Below are 21142 nucleotides of genomic sequence, written 5' to 3'. Positions count from 1 at the left end.
TATAATAAACAATTAATAATAATCTTTTTGGCCAAAGCATTAATAACGCTGGGGCTTTTATTTTTTTTAGCATATGATTAGACTTCCTGTGTTGAAACTACAGCATTTCTTTGCAAACAATGACAGATTTATAGGTCCCCTAGTATCAGGCTAGCTTAATGTATTTTTTAAATAGCGGAAGTTTATATCCTATAAATAAGACCTTGAATGCAGAGACTTTTAACGTTTTTAAAATACCCATGTTACTATGCTTTTTTTGTTTAATATATTATGCAAGTATGCCAAAATGTTTCGTATTCAACGCATTAAAACGCTGCAGATCAGCCTGTAAATCATGTAAAAGTTTTTTTTTTTTTCCTCTATAAGACAGGGTTATCAAAAATCCACTATCAATTTAGTTGAAGGCAGAAACACCTTAAATTACAACAGCAGTGGAAAAAAAAACTAATATAAAGCATTCATTTTGATTATGCATATGCTGATTTGTGCATGCTGCACCTCACTATTTATATCAAAACTAATAGACACCCAGGGTATTGATGTATTGCTAGAGATCTCACGTCGAGCAAGGGATCAGGCTTAATCAGCACTTCTCAAGATGCTCAGTTCATCTGTAGGCAGCCCAGCGGGACAAAAACAGGTTTTCAATACTGCGTAGGTCCTCTGTGTATCTCAAAGCAATATTGACTAATGAGGACGCACGAAAGAGAGAGAGAGAGAGGTGGGGGGGGGGGTGAAGGAATAAGAGAGAGTAGGGCCAGCGGGGATATCGATTTCTCCAGTTCTTTTATATTAGTGCACCTTTGTTCTTCTTGTTAGAAACAAATTAGGCATGTGTAATTTACATCAAAACATGGGAAAGGAGCAACAGCGTTTGGTCATAAATCTCATCTCTCAGTCCACCTTGCCTCTGAGATCTACCTCACCATCGTTTACAAAAATCGAAGAGGAAAGCTGTATATTTCGAAGATTTTGCTAGTATCACGAATTGAATTGAGGAAAATGCTTAAACGATTGCCCACTGTTAACTGCAGTATTGATTTCATTGGAGTTTACATCCCATCAAGTATTTTATTCATTTTAAGTTAAAATAACACTTGCTATAGCAGGAAAAGCAAAACCATGCAGTTGCAGTAGCAGTTGGTAGCCAGACATATCCCCATATGGGTTACATTGAATTTGAAAATGCATTAAAATCCCTACTTGTCTCCAAATACATTGCCATGCCGTGTATACATATATATATATATATATATATATATATATATATATATATATATATATATATATATATATATATATATATATATAGTCAAAAACATGTTTCCAAAGCTGTTGTCTTTTACTCTATAAATCCTGAAATTTTAAGGCAAGTTCCATCACCAAGGCTGATAGCAAGATCTTCATAAGCATTCACCAAATGTCTAGCGATTTTAGAGTATTTTTTAACCATTCAGTGGCTGATTAGTAGATTACCTTTAGCTAACAAAATAGGAAAAGAAATTGATGAGCTGTCTGATTAGTCTTATAAACTGTATGTAACATAAGTGTTATCAAGATTGGTATTGTAATACTTGTTTAGACAGGTGAGGTATACCTCAAAGATGAGATCTGGTCCAGATTTATATTTATTTTTTGTTGATTTTTAAAGAGAGGTTTGTCCAGTGCATTAATGTGTTTCATATTGGGAACGTGGGAAATGGGGACTAAAACTTTCCACCCCTGTAACTGCTTTTTTCTTTCCTCTGATTGGATACTGCTCACTCTGATGAATTATGTTTTATCGTTTCAAGAAGTGCAGTTAACCTGGCAGTTTTAAAACTGAATGAACAAGGCCTGTTGGACAAATTGAAAAACAAGTGGTGGTACGACAAAGGAGAGTGTGGCAGCGGAGGAGGTGGTGAGAAGGTTAGCCACTATGTCGACAAACGCGGGTAAAACGATTCCTCAGCAACGGGTGCATCTGCCAGGGCCAAACTGCTGCCACGCACACCCGAGCAACACTTTAACAACATTCAGCTTGTTATGAGACACCAAGGAAAGCAGTTACTGTCAGAGCACAAATATTCGCTTTTAGCTGCGACTTTGATGGCATACGTGCGGTGTATTTAGAGAGGGGTGTATTGCACTTTCTATTTCGTTCACAATTTATCACATAAAAAATGTTATCCGCTTCCTTTTGTTGCTTATATTCTCTGTTGGAAGAGACATCCATCTTTTAGGATGAATAATGCAGGACCCATTCAGCTGCTTTTAAACAGGAACTGCAGCAGACACGTTTTTTAACAGTGGCACAGAAAGCTAGTCAAAGCCCTGTCATTGTGAAGAGCTTAGCTAAAGCACCATGAACTGGAATAATCACGAATATTTAGAAACTTACAGCTTACAAAGTTATGCTTTGTGCACAATTTCTGAAAACCTTGAGCTTCTGTTTAAGGAAATTTATACAGGAAATAAGAATAATAATTTCAATACAATGTACAATATGTGAGAAGCTCTACTGGATATTAGAAATTAATTTACTGTCAACTTTTTATGATATTAGAAGAGGGAGAATGATGAGAAATAAGCATAAACTTTTATCAGCAGTGGGAAAATCAAAGGGGGGAAATTATAAAATTGTAACCCGTTACATTAGTTTTACTGAACCAACATAGTCAACATAGTCTGTCTATAAATATCAACTCAAATGCATTGAATGATACTAACAAAGTAGCACATAGATTTGTTTGTTTAAATATATAAAAAAATTACTGCCATTATTTTAATAATTAATTTTTAATGGTTTAGAATAAAAAATTTAGTTGATTTAGTTAGCAAAAATGTACTGACAGCAAGCAAAAAAATACTGTTTAAATAGTTTGTTCACATTCATCCTGCTAATTTTGCCAGTTACCAACAGCAAACATATTAATTTGAACCTAAATAAATAAATTAATATGTAATCCAGTAATCAAAATGTTTGGTGAAAATATACACTATTTAAACAAAGGTCAAAATAATAATATTTAAACCTTTAACAAATCTAACTTTATTAAATTTTTAAGTAGGCATCTATATGTTGCTCACATAATGAGACTGTAATGAGACTTTTGCCATTATTATGAACTGTAACTGAAATAAGAACAAATGTCAGGGCATGTTCAGACATCTCCAGGAATAAAAAAAGACTTCTGAGTATTAAAATGTTCCTAGATGTATATTAATCACATAATTTCAAAGATTTATAATATCTTTTTGGTCTAATAATGATTGTCTAATGGGTTGGCAATATTTTAATTGCAGTAAATTGTAATCAATTGTCAGCATTTTTATTAAGTACATACATTTGATGGAAACACAAACACAAATGTGAACAAAAAATATCACTCATAATCGCATATACTTTTTGCTGCTTTCACTTGCCAATATTTGTGGACTCACAGTAACTGCGTCCTGAGCTTTTCTTTTTAAAAGAAGGCTGTGGCAGTATGTGCCCGTTGCATAAAGCGATGGAGCAGGGTCCCATGCACATGTCTGTAGCTCCAGTCCCAGGCTTTTACATTTCATACTGAGGGAGCATAGAGACATGTACTCCAGTGGGACCCTGCACTCCATCACTTTGCCACTGCAACTGCTGTGTCAGCTAATGTAACTGAATAACATAAAATAACATGTCCTATGATGTTATTTATGTTATTTCCCCTGCGTGATTGAAGAACTCCCGTAAACCTTGCCGTTTTGAAACTGAGTGAATCAGGCATCTTAGACAAGCTGAAAAACAAATGGTGGTACGATAAGGGGGAGTGTGGACCCAAGGACTCGGGAAGTAAGGTCAGTCTCCTCAAGTCTGGGACCATCACTGTTGTCTAATGCTCGCACGGACATGGTGACAGCCTGTGTATCAGTGATAACCAGTGAGAAATAGAGAGAGAAGAGAGAGAGAGAGAGAGAGAGAGAGAGAGAGAGAGAGAGAGAGAGAGAGAGGAAGAACTATCATGCATCACAGCATGCTGATGGAGAAAGAAATGCTAGTGTTACTTATACATCACTTATGTAATAAATAAAAATAACAACTGAACAATGTTCTTTGCACAGTTTACAATGTCTTAGTATTTTACCTAGTAGGGTAAAAAATAAAAAGATTATCATACATTCCGGACAATAATTCGCTTTTTTACAGCAAGTAACTGAAATTTTGTGAAATGTATTTTCTTTCACAACATAAATACTTAATATAGAACCTTATTAACCTATTATATACTGTAATAACACTACACATTAGCATGGGGGGGGGGGGGTTTGTAACAAGGCATTGTGAGGTATATCAATTCTTTCTTTCTCTTTTATTTACGATGAAGGTATGAGTAATACAAGTTGGAGGAAACTGTAACTGTTAACGGCTTATCTGTATAAATCTACAAAGTTTGAGATATTTTAGGAGTATAATAATTATAGTCACAATTTGAGATTTTTGTTAGAATCTGGGAGTAGGAAATAATGGAAATTATTATAATAGAAATAATAATAATAATAATAATATATTTCAATTGAATTAATATTAAATATATTCAATTTTATAAATAATAATGAATTATTCATAAAATATTACTGCAGTAATAATATACAGATTTTCCCTCTATAGCTACGAATTGTCCGGAAAATACAGTCATTGGCTTTGCTGTTGTTTGCAATCAGGTAACATAGTACTGGGTGCTCATGCCACATTCACAAGCATTTAAAAAATATTTTATGTAATAATTCTGGATTTAAATCCAAAAAAGGCTTTGTGCCAAAAATTGTGAGGTAACATTAAAGTTTTTCTTTAATATATATATATATATATATATATATATATATATATATATATATATATATATATATATATATATATATATATATATATAAAATGATGACGATGATAGAAATAATGTATTATATATACATATATAATAAATATATGGGCGTGAGGGAAGTGGTAGCTTCCACAGAACAGTAGACTGTGACCCTTTTGCCCTGTATTTATTCCAAACTGCATCATTGTTATCTGTGCTACTACTGTGTTTGAGGTAAAGTTATTATTTGTAATTTTGCACCAGTGATGGTGAACATCACTGAAAGCATCCCTTCACTGTGAAACTTCAACTTATCAACATGGCAGCAACGCTAGTAAATTCCTCATTATTGTTAGCCAGCTAATATTCTGATATTGTTTACTAGCTAATTTGTGGCTAAGCTTCTCATTATTGTCTGCTGTTGTTGCTGTGCTGCAAGCTCAGTAGAGTAGAACAATTGGCACTCAGGCATGTAACTGTAAAAGTAAGCTTTTGTGAGCTTCAGCAGAACAACACAAGGCTGACTGTTGTGGCAGCTTCCATGTTTCTTTATTAAACGTCCTGGGTCAGAAATTACATTATTACAGCTTGCACATTACTACTATTAACGAAAAACCTAGAGTATGTACAGTATACTATATCTTTTCGATCGTGTAGTATGTATTTGAAGATGCTGGGGAGATTGACCAATGTTACCTCACAGATTTTGCTAATACAATGTACATATTTTTCAGCATCCAAAATAATCTATGCTTATGAATGTGTTATGAAGATCCAACAGGTTGAACCTACTTGCCCACCACAGCGCTAAATAAAGAACACAAATAAGGCAATCATGAAGTCTACTTGTTCTGATCTACTTGTTCGCCCATGCAGTGTTATACAGCACCAAGTGTATAAGAGCAAGATTAGTAATGCAGAGCTGGGTTACCCTGTGTTCACACCAGCAAGCACCAAGTCGCTTGTGTTACTTGTAGTGAGCCTCTTTTGTACTTTTCTACAAACTCGATTCCAAAAAAAGTTGGGACACTGTACAAATTGTGAATAAAAAAAAAGGAATGCAATGATTTACAAATCTCATAAACTTATATTTTATTTACAATAGACTATAGATAACATATCAAATGTTGAAAATGAGATATTTTGAAATGTCATGCCAATATTGGCTCATTTTGGATTTCATGTGATCTACACATTCCAAAAAAGTCGGGACAGGTAGCAATAAGAGGCTGGAAAAGTTAAATGTACATATAAGGAACAGCTGGAAAACCAATTTGCAGCTTATTAGGTCAATTGGCAACATGATTGGGTATAAAAAGACCCTCTCAGCATGGCAGTGTCTCTCAGAAGTCAAGATGGGCAGAGGACCACCGATTCCCCCAATGCTGCGGCGAGAAATAGTGGAGCAATATCAGAAAGGAGTTTCTCAGCGAATAATTGCAAAGAGTTTTAAGTTAAATTCACCTACACTGCATAATACGATGCAAAGATTTAAAGAATCTGGAACAATCTCTGTGCACAAGGGTCAAGGCCGGAAAACCATACTGGATGCCTGTGATCTTAGGGCCTTTAGATGGCATCACATACAGAAATACTAATCACAACATGGAATGGAATTCACAACATGGGATCAGGAATACTTCCAGAAAACATTGTCGGTGAACACAATCCACCGTGCTATTCGCCATTGCCGACTAAAGCTCTATGGGTCTAAACATGATCCAGAAGCACAGGCTTTTTCTCTGGGCCGAGGCGCATTTAAAATGGACTGTGGCAAAGTGGAAAACTGTTTTGTGGTCAAATGAATAAAAATTTGAAGTTATTTTTGGAACACTGGGATGTTATGTCATCCAGACTAAGGAGGATAAGGACAACCAACGTTGTTATCAGCGCTCAGTTCAGAAGCCTGCATCTTTGATGGTAAGGGGCTGCATGAGTGCATGTGGCATGGGCAGCTTACACATCTGGAAAGGCAACATCAATGATGAAAGGTATATCCAAGTTCTAGAACAACATATGCTCCTATACAGACGTCGTCTCTTTCAGGGAAGACATTGCATTTTCCAACATGACAATGCCAGACCACTGCATCAATTTCAACATCATGGCTGCATAGAAGAAGGATGCGGGTACTGAAATGGCCAGCCTGCAGTCCAGATCTTTCACCAATAGAAAACATTTGGCGCGTAATAAAGAGGAAGATGAGACAAAGAAGACCTTTGAGAGTTGAGCAACTAGAAGCCTGTATTAGACAAGAATGTGACAACATTCCTATTCCTAAACTTGAGCAACTTGTCTCCTAAGTCCCCAGATGTTTGCAGACTGTTATTAAAAGAAGAAGGGATGCCACACAGTGGTAAACATGGCCTTGTCCCAACTTTTTTGAGATGTGTTGATACCATGAAATTTAAAATCAACTTGTTTTTCCCTTGAAATGATACATTTTCTCAGTATTTGATATGTCATCTATGTTGTATTTAGAATAAAATATTGAAATTTGAAACTTCCACGTTATCGCATTCTGTTTTTATTCACAATTTGTACAGTGTACCAACTTTTTTGGAATCGGGTTTGTACTACACTGTTACAATGAGACATGTTGGTATCTACTGTATACAGTATACAGCTTGTACAGCTTACTTAGCTAAGCAGTATGAAATTGTAGCTTTGCTAGCAGATTAACTGACTAACTGCTTTAGCTACATACAATTAACAGGGGCATTGACAATCTCTGCTACTCATTTTCAACCTTTATTTTCACTTAGAATGTCTCTGTACAAATGTAATGAGAGGTTGTATATGAGAGGATATGACAGATGAAACCACTGTGAAAAGTTTTACTTGTGTTTTTGAATGTCAAAGGTAAAAATTTATCTAATTACAGATTGGAACTAAAGTTGGGAGTTAGGAACTAAAAAAAATTATGTCTACATGCTCCAGAGGATTAATATGAGGTATCATTTGAGTCAGTTGTTTGGATTTAGTGCGTCAACCCTAATTTGTATCAAACTGAATTTCACTTTGTCACGCTGCAGTGGAAATTGAAATTGTGGCTCCATGTGGCACATGTGCTTATGAAATGAACCTGGCGCTTCGTAGCTTGGTAGTGTGAACGTGGGGTAATTACGCTCTAATTGCTCTAGGTTAAACTGCAGTTAAAGGATTGATGCCTGATTAGAATAAACAGATAAAAGCATCAGTAATAAAAGGATGCAAATAGTGTAGAGACTGGAGACACGTCATAGCAGTGAGAATTTATTTATGTATGCATTGTAGATATGTGTGTGAGTGGGGTGTGCGTGTTTGTTTAGTGTGTGATATAGCGAGAGAAAGATATAGAATGTATAATTTTTTATTAATTATCACTGTGAGTGAGTAGACTTGTGATTTGTGTGTGAATGTCTGTGTTGTGATTGAAGTTTTCTTTCACACTGATTTTATCTTTCTAACTGTGTACTCCTATCCTCCCACCTTCAGGACAAGAGCTCACAGGCCCTGAGCCTCAGTAACGTGGCTGGGGTCTTCTACATCCTGGTCGGGGGTCTGGGCCTGGCAATGCTGGTGGCCCTCATCGAGTTCTGCTACAAGTCACGAAACGAGGCCAAGAGAATGAAGGTGGACACGCCTGAACGCCAAACCCCTCCCTCTCCCGCCCATGTCCCAAGCCCCACGCTTGCCCCTAGCCCCCACCCCACTCCTCAGCCTAGCCCTACCCACAGCACCCAGAGCTTAGCAACATATAGAGAGGGTTACAACGTCTACGGAACTGATGGCGTAGAGATGTAGGCGCTAAGGCATACGTAGGTGTACCATCGTTGTAAGTGGAGCTCATATGTAACACCCGCAGTAACGCTTGCCGTGTTGAGCGTGTGGTAAAGCCTGCTTGTGTCTGTGGCGTCCTCATTTCCGTTCCGTGTAGTCCAAGTGGAGGCGTCTGCATCTGCACGTGTTATTTTACACAAAGTGGAGGCACTTGCCCTGCATAGATCATAGGGCTTTTTTATTAGAAAATGTAATTAGCATTTAAATGATAATAAAGCAATTTAGTAAAAATTCAATTGAGTATTAAAGAAAATGTTCCACAGCAAGAATGCATGTTATCATTAGCGCTACCCTGTGTTCATATTATAAAACTCAGTGAAAATAATCTCGGCCAACTTTTATCCATTAACCTTTTTTAATAGTATATTTTGAAACGTCAATCTTAATCTAACTATCTTGCCATAGCTTTTATTTACTTTCCATGTAATATCTCTCTTGAAACACACATTTTAATTAAAGCAAAGTTATATATACATACATATGTTTCAAATATAATAAATATCACATATTCTTATACTATTATTTGATATCAAATATAAGTATAGGAATTGCATGTGTCAATAGATTTAATGTGACTAAAAGCAAAAAGTGAATTTTTATATATTTAAATTAGATTTTTTTTTTTTTATAGTTAAAAAAACCAAAAAAAAAAACAGTCTTACTGCATTGAAACTATGAAAAAAATTTTTTATAAAACACATAGACTCATGATAATGACATGATAATGTCATTGTAAATTTATGTATACTGAAATACCCAGTATCATGTTAGCATTGTTATTAATAATAGTAATAGTGAAAGCTATTATGATATTTGATCATGATATTTTTACAGCTATAGCTCAATTGCACACTATTAAAGACTATTAACCTGACAATGTGCTTTGGCATACAAATACTGGTCATGCAAAACCGGACATTAAAAAATGTAATGGGGTCTGGTACTTTTGTCATTACTAATGCTCAAGAAATACCTACTGTATATTGCAGGCCGTTCCACTTTTTCTTTAGCCAAACAAGCAAGGATATCTAGCAAAATATTCACAGGTTGTCATGAGCTGTTCTAAATACATATTTTCTGAAAAGCTCATTGTGTCACTATATTCAATAGCTCTGCTGATTGGACAAAATGAGGTATGGAGAGCCAATCAAATTGCAGCCTTTAAGATCCAGAAGGCTATGTCTAGAAAAGTATACAAAAGCTGTTAGCCCTGAAGCTTCTAAGGCTCAACTTTAATACATGTAGCAAAAGCAAAGAAAAAATAGTGCGTAACAAACTAACATGACATCAAACACAAATTGTTAGACACTCTAATCTCACTGAATATCAGTCATGACAACTCGTGACTACATCTGCCATTATCATTGCAGTTTCATAATGCAGTGTTACCAGGCAACGTCATATGACATCTTAGCGTGCTCAAGCTCAAGTCGCAGTGAAGCCCAAACACATCATTTGAGCAATAATTAGATGTCTTAATTAAGAATCGGTGCTGCTGTTACTGTATAACCATGCTGGAACATAACCATGACGATAACCAATAACACTTTAGGACAGGTCTATATTTAACTCCTCACCACACCAAATAACATGGATAAAAGAATGAGGTATTTATTGAAACTGTTAAAAAAAAAAATTCACAGATTTTGACATCGGAACGCTTATTTGAGCATAATTTTTTACATAAGCTCTGCAGGGCTCGGCCAGACGCATTTGAGACGCTTCATTGCTCAATTGTGTTTAAATCTGCTGTTTTGTCCGTGCTTGCTAATGATGTGTGCTCACAACATAACCTTTTAATACTACTTTTATATATTTAGATTTTTTATACTCATTTTCTCTCTGTCTGTGTTTCTTTCTTTCTGCATTTTCTGTTCGTTTCCCAATGCAGCTGACCTTCACAGAAGCCATGCGGAACAAGGCTCGGCTGTCGATCACAGGCAGTGTGGGCGAGAACGGCCGTGTCCTGACCCCTGACTGCCCCAAGGCCGTGCACGCCGGCCCCTCCCTGCGTCAGAGCTCCGGGCTGGCTCTGGTCTCATCCGATCTGCCGTGAAGACCAAAAACCTTCAAGTGCCTTACAGTCCCACCGATCCCACAAAATCCAACAGCTACGATCACAACCCGAGGGATTAAATAGCCCACTTCAGTTACTCCATACACTGAGAATATGGGAAAAGGACAAAAAAAATTCCACCATGTGGCTGTAACGAGATGTTTTCAGCCCAGCTGCTGACAGGTGTGTGCTTGAAACCTGTATTAAGAACTCACCTTCAAGCGGAGCAAAGATGACCCGAGGACCAGAAAGCTGTCATTCCGAAACACACCCAGAACTTTTCGGGGCATAACTAAAGCAGAGGCATAAATATCAATTCAAGATTGATAATGGGTAGTGCAGGAAGGTGTTCAGCCTTCACTTAAATAAAAATAACAATTCAATCAGTATTAATGATAAACACGTACTAAAAAACTGTGAAGAGTTCATGTATATTCTAAAAATCATAACTAAAGAAATTATTTACACTGCTTTGTAAATAGAACAAAAGACTGTACACACTCGCTTGCTTTTTAAACATGTGTAAATAGCCAATTCTGTCGTGGACAAAAGTATAGTTCTCTCTCTCTCTCTTTCTCTCTTTTTTTATTTTCTCCTAGTTAGAAAAATGCAATAAATGATAGAAAAAAAAAGAATTATTTATTTAGACATACAGTATATAAAACTATAAACTGAATTCACCGGGCATGTTATCAACACTGATTATGTCCTCAAGTTGACACTCGGTGGTAGGGGGTTTTGGGTGGGGGGGTTAGTTTTACGGTAATATCTAAATAAACTTGAATGCCCATCCTCGACACCATGCCCTGCTTACTCACTGTGCTGTTGTAGACCATGGACCTTTATAGACTGTTTTATTTTCTGCAGAAACAGACTTTATTTTGTTTGATTCGTATAAAAAAAGGTTCACATCAGGTTAAAGTTTCCCTATTTGCCTCCAAGCTGCGTGTGCTTATGAATCAGATGAGACTAAATGTGGGTATATTTGTGGCTTCTCAGAACATGAACTAAGTAGAAAAAATGCTGAAGACACCGTAGAGTCGAGAGCAATGGTTAGAGTCCAGCTTTGGCCTTTTCTGCAAAACACTGTGTGACCTCAACCAAGCCTTGAGCACGTTCTCCTTCAGAACCTGTAGCAGCGGACTTGTCTTCAGACCTTCAATTGAATCTGTCCATGCTGGATTTCACTTGACATTTGGACATAAAGGACGTCCTCTATGCTTTCAGGGCACCAAAATGGGACACCGAATGCTTAACTAATTCTCTGTTCAAGTCGGCATTTTACCTTAGGAAGTGCAATTTCAGGTCTCCTAATCAGAAGCAGACACTCCTGCACCTCATGTCTCATTAGTTCTTTCTCTGTGGCTCTTATCCTCAACCTCCCTTAATTTCTCTGTCTCACACATACACACAAATACACACTCTTTGACAGTTCCAATTCTTAAAAGTTTTTCCCTTAAAATAGTAAAATTAAATAAAATTAAAGTGTAAATTCTTTTTTTTTTTTTTTTTACAATGTGCAATTTTAAAACGAGCCTATCCTTGATATAATCACACAGATCATACATTCAATTGTTGCAAAAAAATAACGAATGCAAACAAAAGTACATTTTCATTGGAGTGTGTTAATGAGCGAACGGGTTTCTCTTTATTTCCTGAATTGTAGAAATGATAGTGTTTTTTTTTTTATAGTATGCACCCAATTAGGCAAAATGCTATTTTCCTTTTAAAATGTAGTAGGCTAGGCATTCCAGCGGAAAAAACCTACCTACTGTCACAAGCACCTACTAGCTACCTGCACACACATACGTACACACACGAACAAGATACAGCTGCCCTGCTACGCAGTGAGGATTGTATTACATGCATCTTTGCTCTGTAGCTCTGTAAAATTCTAATGAATCTGGTGTTCTCTGTCATTAATTGTAAATATATATTTTGATCATTTTTTAGTAAAATGCTAATTCCAAAAAATTGTCTTTGAGTCTTTTTTGGAATGTGGATGAAATCAGATGATGTCATAGCAGCACAAAAAAGTCATGCAGATACAGGTCAAGCTTTTTAGTTGATGTTCGCCTCAGACATCATAATGAGTACATAATCTCTGGTACTTTTATTATGAAATGGATGCAAGTACCAGATGGGTTTGTCCAATAAAGACATGAAAAGCTTATTAGCAGCTTTTGAAAGACATTGTAATAGCATATTGAACAACACTGAATGCATTACTTATACAATATAAAAGTTCCTCAGAGATTATGGAACTCAAAAATGGCTTTTATTTACATTAATGGCATTTAGACACCCTTATCCAGAGCAACCTACATTGATCTCATTCATGCAACTGAACAGCTATGGGGTTAAGGACCTTAGTCAGGGGCCCAGAGGTGGCAGCTTGGTGTGGCTGGGATTTGAACTCATGACTTTATGATCCAAAGTCCAGTGCCTTAACCACTAAGCTACAGTATCATACATTACATACATTCAGCCAGGCTAACAATTGCAACACTTCAAAAAATACTTACTACTTATCATTTCTGAAAACATCTGTCTGCAATAGGTACCAGGGTTTGTCTCTGATAATCAGTTTATATGGGATCAGCCAAACAACCTGCTGCTCCTAATTATGTAGGTCCATTATGTGCCATCAAAACTAGCGCTAATCCAAAAGGCTATGGATTTAACAAAATCTCCACAAGATTTGCTTTGTTATCTAATACCAAATCATTAGCACTAGATACACTTAGCCCTATACATTGTGAGGTGGAGCCTTCATGTATTGGATGTGTTTGTCTAGCACATCGCACTGGTGTCTTTTGGGGATTGAGATCAAGTGGTTCTGGAGGACAAGTTAACACCTCTGATTCTTCGTCATATTCCTCAAACCATTTTTGCAGTGTAGCAGGGAGCATTATTCTGTTGAAAGAGGCCACTGCCATTAGGGAATACTAGTGCTACAAAGGGGTGTACTTAGTCAGTGTAAACATGAATGCCAAACCCAAGGTTTCCAAGCAAAAACTTTCCAAGAGCATCACACTTCCTCCACCTGCCTGCTTTCTTCCCATAGTGCATCCTGGTGGGAGTTCTTGTCCAGGTAAGTAAGGAACACATCCAACTGTCCATAGATGTAAAAGATGAAACGATTAATCAGACCAGACCAACTTCTTCCATTGCTTTCTATCAGAGCCAGTATGTTGTGACTCAGTCATCTAGCCATCACAATTTGCCAATGTCAAAGATGCTTAGATAATAATGTTTGTCCATTTTTGCGCTGTTCCAACACATTAACTTCAAGAACTGACTGTTTTTCATTGCCTTATATATCCCACTTCTTAGCAGGTCATGAGAAATTTGTATTTACTTTACCTGTTAGTAGTTTTAATACAATAGCTGATGTACAATGAGTATGTAATCTCTGTATAAATTACATATTGGCTAATGGTTACTGAGTATGTGTTTGTTTTATCATTCTGCTTTTTTGGGTTTTTGTTTATTTGGTTTAGCAAGGGGGGAGTGGTGGCGGCTCCAGCGGTTAAGGCGCTGGGTTGTCGATCGGAAGGTCTGGGGTTCAAGCCCCGGTATCACCGAGCTGCCACTCTTGGGCCCTTGAGCAAGGCCCTTAACCCTCTATGCTCCGGGGGTCCCTTACGAGGGAAATATCAAGGTCCGTGACGTCGGAGTGACGTGGGGCCGCCTTCCCGTGGGCTCACCACCCGCAGGAGGGACTGTAAGGGACGGTGCTGTGAGGATTGGGCAGCAGTCGAAGGCAGGGGCCTGCTTAGACTGCTGCCCCCGCGGCCCGAATTACGGATAAGCAGGAGAAAATGAATGAATGGTTTAGTAATGGAATACACAAAAAATTGGACATGTATAAAATTAGTTAATTTCAAGTAAACTAAAAAGCAAAAAATGAATATTTTTTTCTAGCTATAATGGAATCTTTACCACTAAATCAGTTCGGACATGATATTTATTACCTGAGATTATTTCGACTGCTCACTGTATAGCTGGTAAAATACAGTGTCATGTTTCTAGATCCCATTGCATGTGCTGCCGGTACAAGTTACGGACCCCATGGAATTTATACAGAACTAAAGCCTAAGCCATAAGAAGGTAGTATTTGTGCTATCCTACCTCTTAGTGGAAATTGACAAAATCCAGTCCTTTTGGAAAATGAATCAACAAACTAACTGTCTCATTACCTGAAAAGTGTAAGGGATTTTTTGGGGACTATTAAGGACACGGAGAGTCTATTTGGATTATTAATTCATCAGTGTAAAATATTTAGCATATTTTTAAATATACAATAGATCTGATTCATATGTATAAATATATGCTAAAATATTCTGCTGTATTTTTAGCTGCTGATGCCCCATTTAAATATTGTGGATTGTGACTAATGTGGATAAATGTATTCTGTAGTTATCACTACATACATTATACCCTGCCTTTAACACTGAGTAATATGGGAATGGTGTACTTCTATCACTTTTCGAATTTCAGTTAATCATGCTTACATAATAATGGAGTAATTGATTACTCATAATTGGGTCATTAAGAGTTGTACTGACATTCGATTTAAACCTGAAAAAAAAGAATAGTAAGTAAAAGAAGGCATGGACTTGATTGTGCCCTGCTTCCTGACAGCAAATCCACACCTCCTAGTCAGTACAATGCTCAAAATAATAGCGATCACTTCTAAGCAATCATCAATATTTAAACCAAGGTGTTAATTTGAAAGAGCTGATCTTCAATACGTCTGAATAACAATGTGGCTGATGAGAGGCGGATTTATCTTGGACATTATAATGATCAAGCTGAGAAAACGTGGGAAAGATGTCTCATCATGGTTGTCTGATTTCTGCACCATTTCCTAGGCAATGTGGAATAAAAAAGAGAGGGAGAAGAAGCTTTGTGCTGGCAATCCTCATGGAACTGATGTAGACAGGGGAGGATGAGTCATAGCAAAGGTTAAACTCTGCAATCAAAATCACAAGGAGCTGTACTAACTGCAAGACTATCATCACTATTGCTCACTTCGTTTCGTTTGTATAACACATCTTTGAGTAAAGTTGTCTTTCCATGACATTCCCCAAGGGAGTAAAGGAGCTGTCAGTACAGGATTAGATCTATTTCAATATTTTTTTCCACAATATTATAAAAAACCTTTCTTTTTTAACCAATTCATTTCTTTTTTAAAGTGTTCATATGTTAGGGATAAAAACATATGCTGTTTGTAATCAGTTCTTTTGTTCTACAAATATAGCTATAAATAACAATCCCTTATTTTTTTTTCTTTTTTGTTTTAGAAAACAGAAAGGGGATCCTTCATGAAGCAAACAAAAGTGGAAGGTTATTTATTTTTATGGGGGTTTATATCTTGGAAAATACAGAACACGAAATGTATTTGAACATCATGGGCATGCACCAAAATAAACTGCGTAAGTTGGAGAAAATAACACAATTATGAAGTGGAGGGATGGCGCTGAGGTTGAAGAACTGTCACATCTGGAATTCAAAAAGCATAATGACCAGCCTGGGATTTTCGTACCTCTGGGACTTTAGTACGCTTTATTAATAAAGCATGAATTAACAAAGAATAAAACATTTTTTTTTAAAGCTATAAGTACAAATACAGCTACAAATGTGGATATTTGTAGCACTTAATAGATTCTGTGTGGCATTGTGTTGCACCCTCATGATTTATTAAGGTTCTGCATCATCCTAAACAATACCAAATAAGATACACGACCTTGCTGTGTGTAATATCAGAGCATAGTCAGAGCAGCTGTACATTCTCTAGCCTACGCTTGAGGACTTTCAATATCCCTCCGGTTGGCTCTCTGTTTTCTGATGATTGTGCACTGCGGCTCTCCACTTCGCACCACAGACCTTATCTCGCTCCACCTACAGCAGCAAAAGAAGACAACGCTTCATGCGTGGCATACTAATCTCCCATTAATGAATATGTGCATTTCTGGTGTTTCTCATTATTGCTGCCTGTACAAAGCCCTCCTTTGGGGGCAAAAGCAGCAGAGCATGGTTAAACAGAACTTCAAGTAGAGAGAATCGGCTAGCACGATTCCCAGGATTGTCATCATGATTAATTATGATGTACAAAAATTTATTGGACGAAGATACAAAGGCAGATGCACAGATCCATTTCAGAAGAGAATATGCTCATTGAGAACAAATATATGAGTGAATTTTCCCTCATACCATTAATAGCTTCTTCTCTTCTCTTTTTTTTTCTTTTTTTTTTAGCTGTAAGAGCTGTAAATCAGAGCAGGTGGCCAAAAGTGACCATGTAGCAGAAAGTCAAGGTCAGAAATTGTCCATACCCCATGAAAGACGTTAAAATGACACCTAGCTGTAAGACAAAAGCTCTGCGCAGTGAAAACATGAATAAATATTGCAGAGCCGCCGCCGTGTTTGGAGAGGGGGAGGAATAAGGTGCCCTCCTCCTCCAACAGATGTTAGTACATATGTCAGAACAGAAAGAAAAGCACTAATGACCTTCAGGGGAAATGAAGTGCAGGACGTTCTAAGAGCATGCAGCTTGCATGCATTTCTTAGTATTTTTATTACATTTAGAGACATTTTTAAAATTGTAAAATGGCTCGGACTGTTAATTAGTTCCCCAAAGCCACACTCAAACAGGCTGCCACACTCGATATGCCAGAGGTCTATAAAAATAAGAATCATCTTTTTTTGTGCTCTGTATGTACAGTATGGATTTAAATACATCCTAAGGTGGAAGTGGAGCCAAGCTTTAACCCATTGTGAATTGGGTGCCATTGTGCCATTTAGGAATTTGTCTTAAATAAAATAACATAGAGAGGAAGGGTCCAAAGAGCACTTTAATTCTGGTTGAGTGGAGAGGAGAATAATTACTGATGGCTTATTCTCCACATGGGGCAATGATCATAATGGATGTTCACATAAGTATGAATCTTTGCAAGTAGCCATCGTGGGTTTGAGAAATATTGATTGGCTTCCCCACAGCCACACTTGATGAGCTGCCAAATCCATGGGAAGGTCCACAGAAATGGGAAACATATATTTTATTATGCTCTGTATCTACACTATGGTCCCAGTGAATACTAAGGGTGAAATGGAGCATGATTGTGTTTAACAGCTGATAATGCCCCGGTAGAGTACATATCTCAACACTTATAAAAGAGACACACAAATCAAGAATAGCAAAGATATGATGTGGACAAACATGGAGAGAAAGGTTAGAGAGGACAAATGTTCAATTCTTCATATAGGGTAATGCTAGAATTATTTTCAGTGAGGAACCAAATCTACTAGCAAACAAACAAAAAAATAAATAAACAAATGAACACCTGTCATCTTTTTCTATACCTACAAATTGACCGTGAAAGATACTAATGAAGTAAAATAGGTGGTATAGCAGCTGATAACATTTCCAGAATTGGAAAGCCTGGAACAGCATAGAGAACAAGGGTCCAGAGAGGGTTTAGTGGAGAATAATTACAATAGGCTTATTCTCCACATTGGGCAACAGACAGAAAAGAAGTTCATATAAGAATAAATATTTACAATAGGAATATTGATTCTACCCAAATTTACACTTTACTGAGTGCCAAGTCCAGATTCTCAGACATGGAAAACACCTGCCCTTTTATAATTCATTATACTGTGTATCTACAGCATGGGTCCAACTTCTAGAAATGAAGCTAGATTTGTTATAATAGTCGCCAACATTACAATGCAGTCTTGACTTTGAACCCACAAGGACTGACGAAAATCTGGAAGGTGAAATATGCTTGATGGATATTTTTTTTTGTGATGTGGCCTTGTAGATAAAAAAAGATTGAACACGGTTGAACAAAGAGCATTTTTTGATGTCTCATTCTCCACCTGGACATAATGGATAGCGTCCGAATGTGAGTTTTGGCCAGCGGTCACAGTTGGCTCCAGGAATATTAATTAGCTCCCTAAAGTCACTCTTGATGAGGTGCCAAAGAAACCCACCGTTTGCATCTTTTATTACTCTCAGTAATTTCAGAGTTTCCTCTGTATATGGTGTACTGTTTTCATTCATTCATTTCAGCTAGGTCATATTCATTAACATTCTTGCGGATTTGTACAGTTGAGACTCGTTGATGAAGCAGCAAGAGGCACAGGGGTGTAATTGGCATTTGGTTAATGCGTCTGCCGTACATTTTTTTCTGCCTCGTTGTCACACTTGGAGCATACCTAATGCTTCCCGACACCCTGTCGTGAGGTGTTTGGACATTATGCTAAGCACTGTCATTGGTTTGTGCCACAATAAGGTCTGTGTTTAAAAAAGCAGGACTGTGCCTGTGATACAGTGTGTCTGATGTGAGATCAGCTGTCAGGTACCATTAGCATCTGTCTTATATGTTCAGTCAAACACTATTGGATTGATGATTATGGGGACGTAAAATAAACATAGAGAGATATGTTTTCTACTAGTAAAATCAGCTGACAAAAGATTCCAAATCGAAGAATGCTACGATGCTGCCCCCTAATGTAAGCAACTGGTTAACACTACGTTACTCTACTAACAAACAAGTTATCTTTCAAAAAATATTTTTTCAAATAAACAGTTATCTAAAAAAAACCCTGTCAAAAACCAGTGTGGCTGCAGCTTTTCATCCCAACCAAACATTAGTGACGGACTCCTTGAATGCCAAGATTAACTGATTAAATAACTGGAATCAGTTGCAACGGCTGTGTGGTTGGATTAAAAACACACACACACAAACACACACACACACATATACACGCACAGTTGCAAAAGCACTTTGCTGATAACACTAAAGAGCTCTGGCCACCAGCTTCCTTTCATCCAGCTTCCAGTTTCAGCCCTAATCCTATAGGGTTGATCAGTCTATTTGTTATCAAGCAAGTGTGCTCGGGATAATATGTAAATGAGATGGTCGAGGACAAGTTGTTGCAAACACACACACACACACACACACACACACACACACACACACAAACAAATGCTAGCATTAACTTTACTAGCTGTGCAGTAGCTACGTAGTCATGCAGTAGCTTTCTAGAAAATCTTTGAGTTATTATTATGTTATATAGAAATTATTATACCACCACATGGTTGAATTATTGATTCTGGAACTTTTTCATGACTTTTATTTTTTGTGTCTGCTTTATCCTAGAAAGAGTTGTGGTTGGTCAGAAGGTGCTGAATAAATTTATATTTGATCAGCTCCAATGCTAATTCCAGCTACAAGGCTCTCATTTTATAACATTGTAATATCTGGAGTAAAATCTTATACAGGGATTTGTACTGTTAATACTACACATAAATGGATTATAAAATGTGTTTAATAGGTAAGAATGTAAAGTTTACTATAAGACATTAATTAAGCATTTATGAAAGTAGTCTCCAGTGACAGTTTTTTTGTCACATTCAGTAATTCTCTGGCTATGGAAAAGAATTCAGGACAGGCAATCAGTGTTTTTTTGTTCTGGACTGATGTTGTATCTGTTATAAGTAATAACAGGAAATAACCTGCTTTGTTTTGCATTCCACACCAATTTATAAGTTTATTTTCTAACTATCTTCTTCTTCTTCTTCTTCTTTTAGCTGCTCCCATTAGGGGTCGCCACAGCAGATCATCCTTCTCTATACTACTTTGTCCTCTACATCTGCCTCTTTCAAACCAACTACCTTCATGTCTTCCCTCACCACATCCATAAACCTCCTCTTTGGCATTCCTTTTTTTCTCCTTCCTGGTGGCTCCATCCTCAACATTCTCCTACCAATATACCCCATGCCCTTTCTCTGCACATGTCCAAACCGTCTCTCATTTTGTCCCCAAAATGTCCTATATGCCCCTGTCCCTCTAATAAACTTGTTTCTAATCCTGTCCATCATCGTCACTCCCCAGAAAATTTCAGCTCTGCTACCTCCAGCTGCACCTCCTGTCTCTTAGTCAATGCCACTGTCTCTAAACCATACAGCACGCAAGTCTCACCACAGTCCTATAAACTTTCCCTTTCACTCTTGCAGATACTCTTCTATCACAAATCACTCCTGCTATCACTCTTCTCCACCCACTCCACCCTGCCTGCACATTTTTCTTTACTTCTCTGACACACTCTGCATTACTTTGCACTGTTGACCCCAGGTACCTGAACTCCTCCACCTTCTCCACCTCTTCTCCCTGCAACCGCACCACTCCACTGCCCTCCCTCTCATTCACACACATGTACTCTGTCTTACACCTACTGACTCTTATTCCCCTTCTCTCCAGCGCATATCTCCACCTCTCCAGGCTCTTCTCAACCTGCTCCCTCCTCTCACCACAATAGTTACCAGTTTATGTAACTAAAAATGAATAAAATCTTTAATTACATTTTAATTGCTGGTAAATGGCTTTGGTGTGAGGAGAATAGGACATACAGTCATGTGAAAATAAAAGTAATGCCC

General features: G+C 37.3%; 1 protein-coding gene across 10 annotated transcripts in view; it reads left to right on the top strand.

Moving 5' to 3' along the window:
• The window catches only part of gria4b (glutamate receptor, ionotropic, AMPA 4b), a 102255-nt gene extending 88426 nt beyond the window's left edge, over positions 1–13829 (top strand). Inside the window, exons 14-16 of one of the 10 annotated variants that reach the window (XR_014537272.1) lie at positions 1794–1908; positions 3699–3813; positions 8292–8429. Coding sequence is in view for 8 of the 10 variants with exons in the window: in XM_083564855.1 (XP_083420981.1) it covers positions 3699–3813; positions 8292–8600 (424 nt within the window). In the remaining 2 variants the exon portion in view is untranslated. Of the gene's footprint in view, positions 1–1793; positions 2989–3698; positions 3814–8291; positions 8632–10527 lie in introns of those variants that run through there. The other 9 variants (XM_083564855.1, XM_083564854.1, XM_083564853.1 and 6 more) reach the window with 9 other exon arrangements.
• The last annotated feature ends 7313 nt before the right edge of the window (positions 13830–21142 follow it).

This window comes from Silurus aristotelis, assembly GCF_946808225.1.
Source record: "Silurus aristotelis genome assembly, chromosome: 16".
NCBI lineage: Eukaryota > Metazoa > Chordata > Actinopteri > Siluriformes > Siluridae > Silurus > Silurus aristotelis.
The sequence above is the reverse complement of the archived record's forward strand: the minus strand, read 5'-3'. Positions and strand labels throughout refer to the sequence as shown.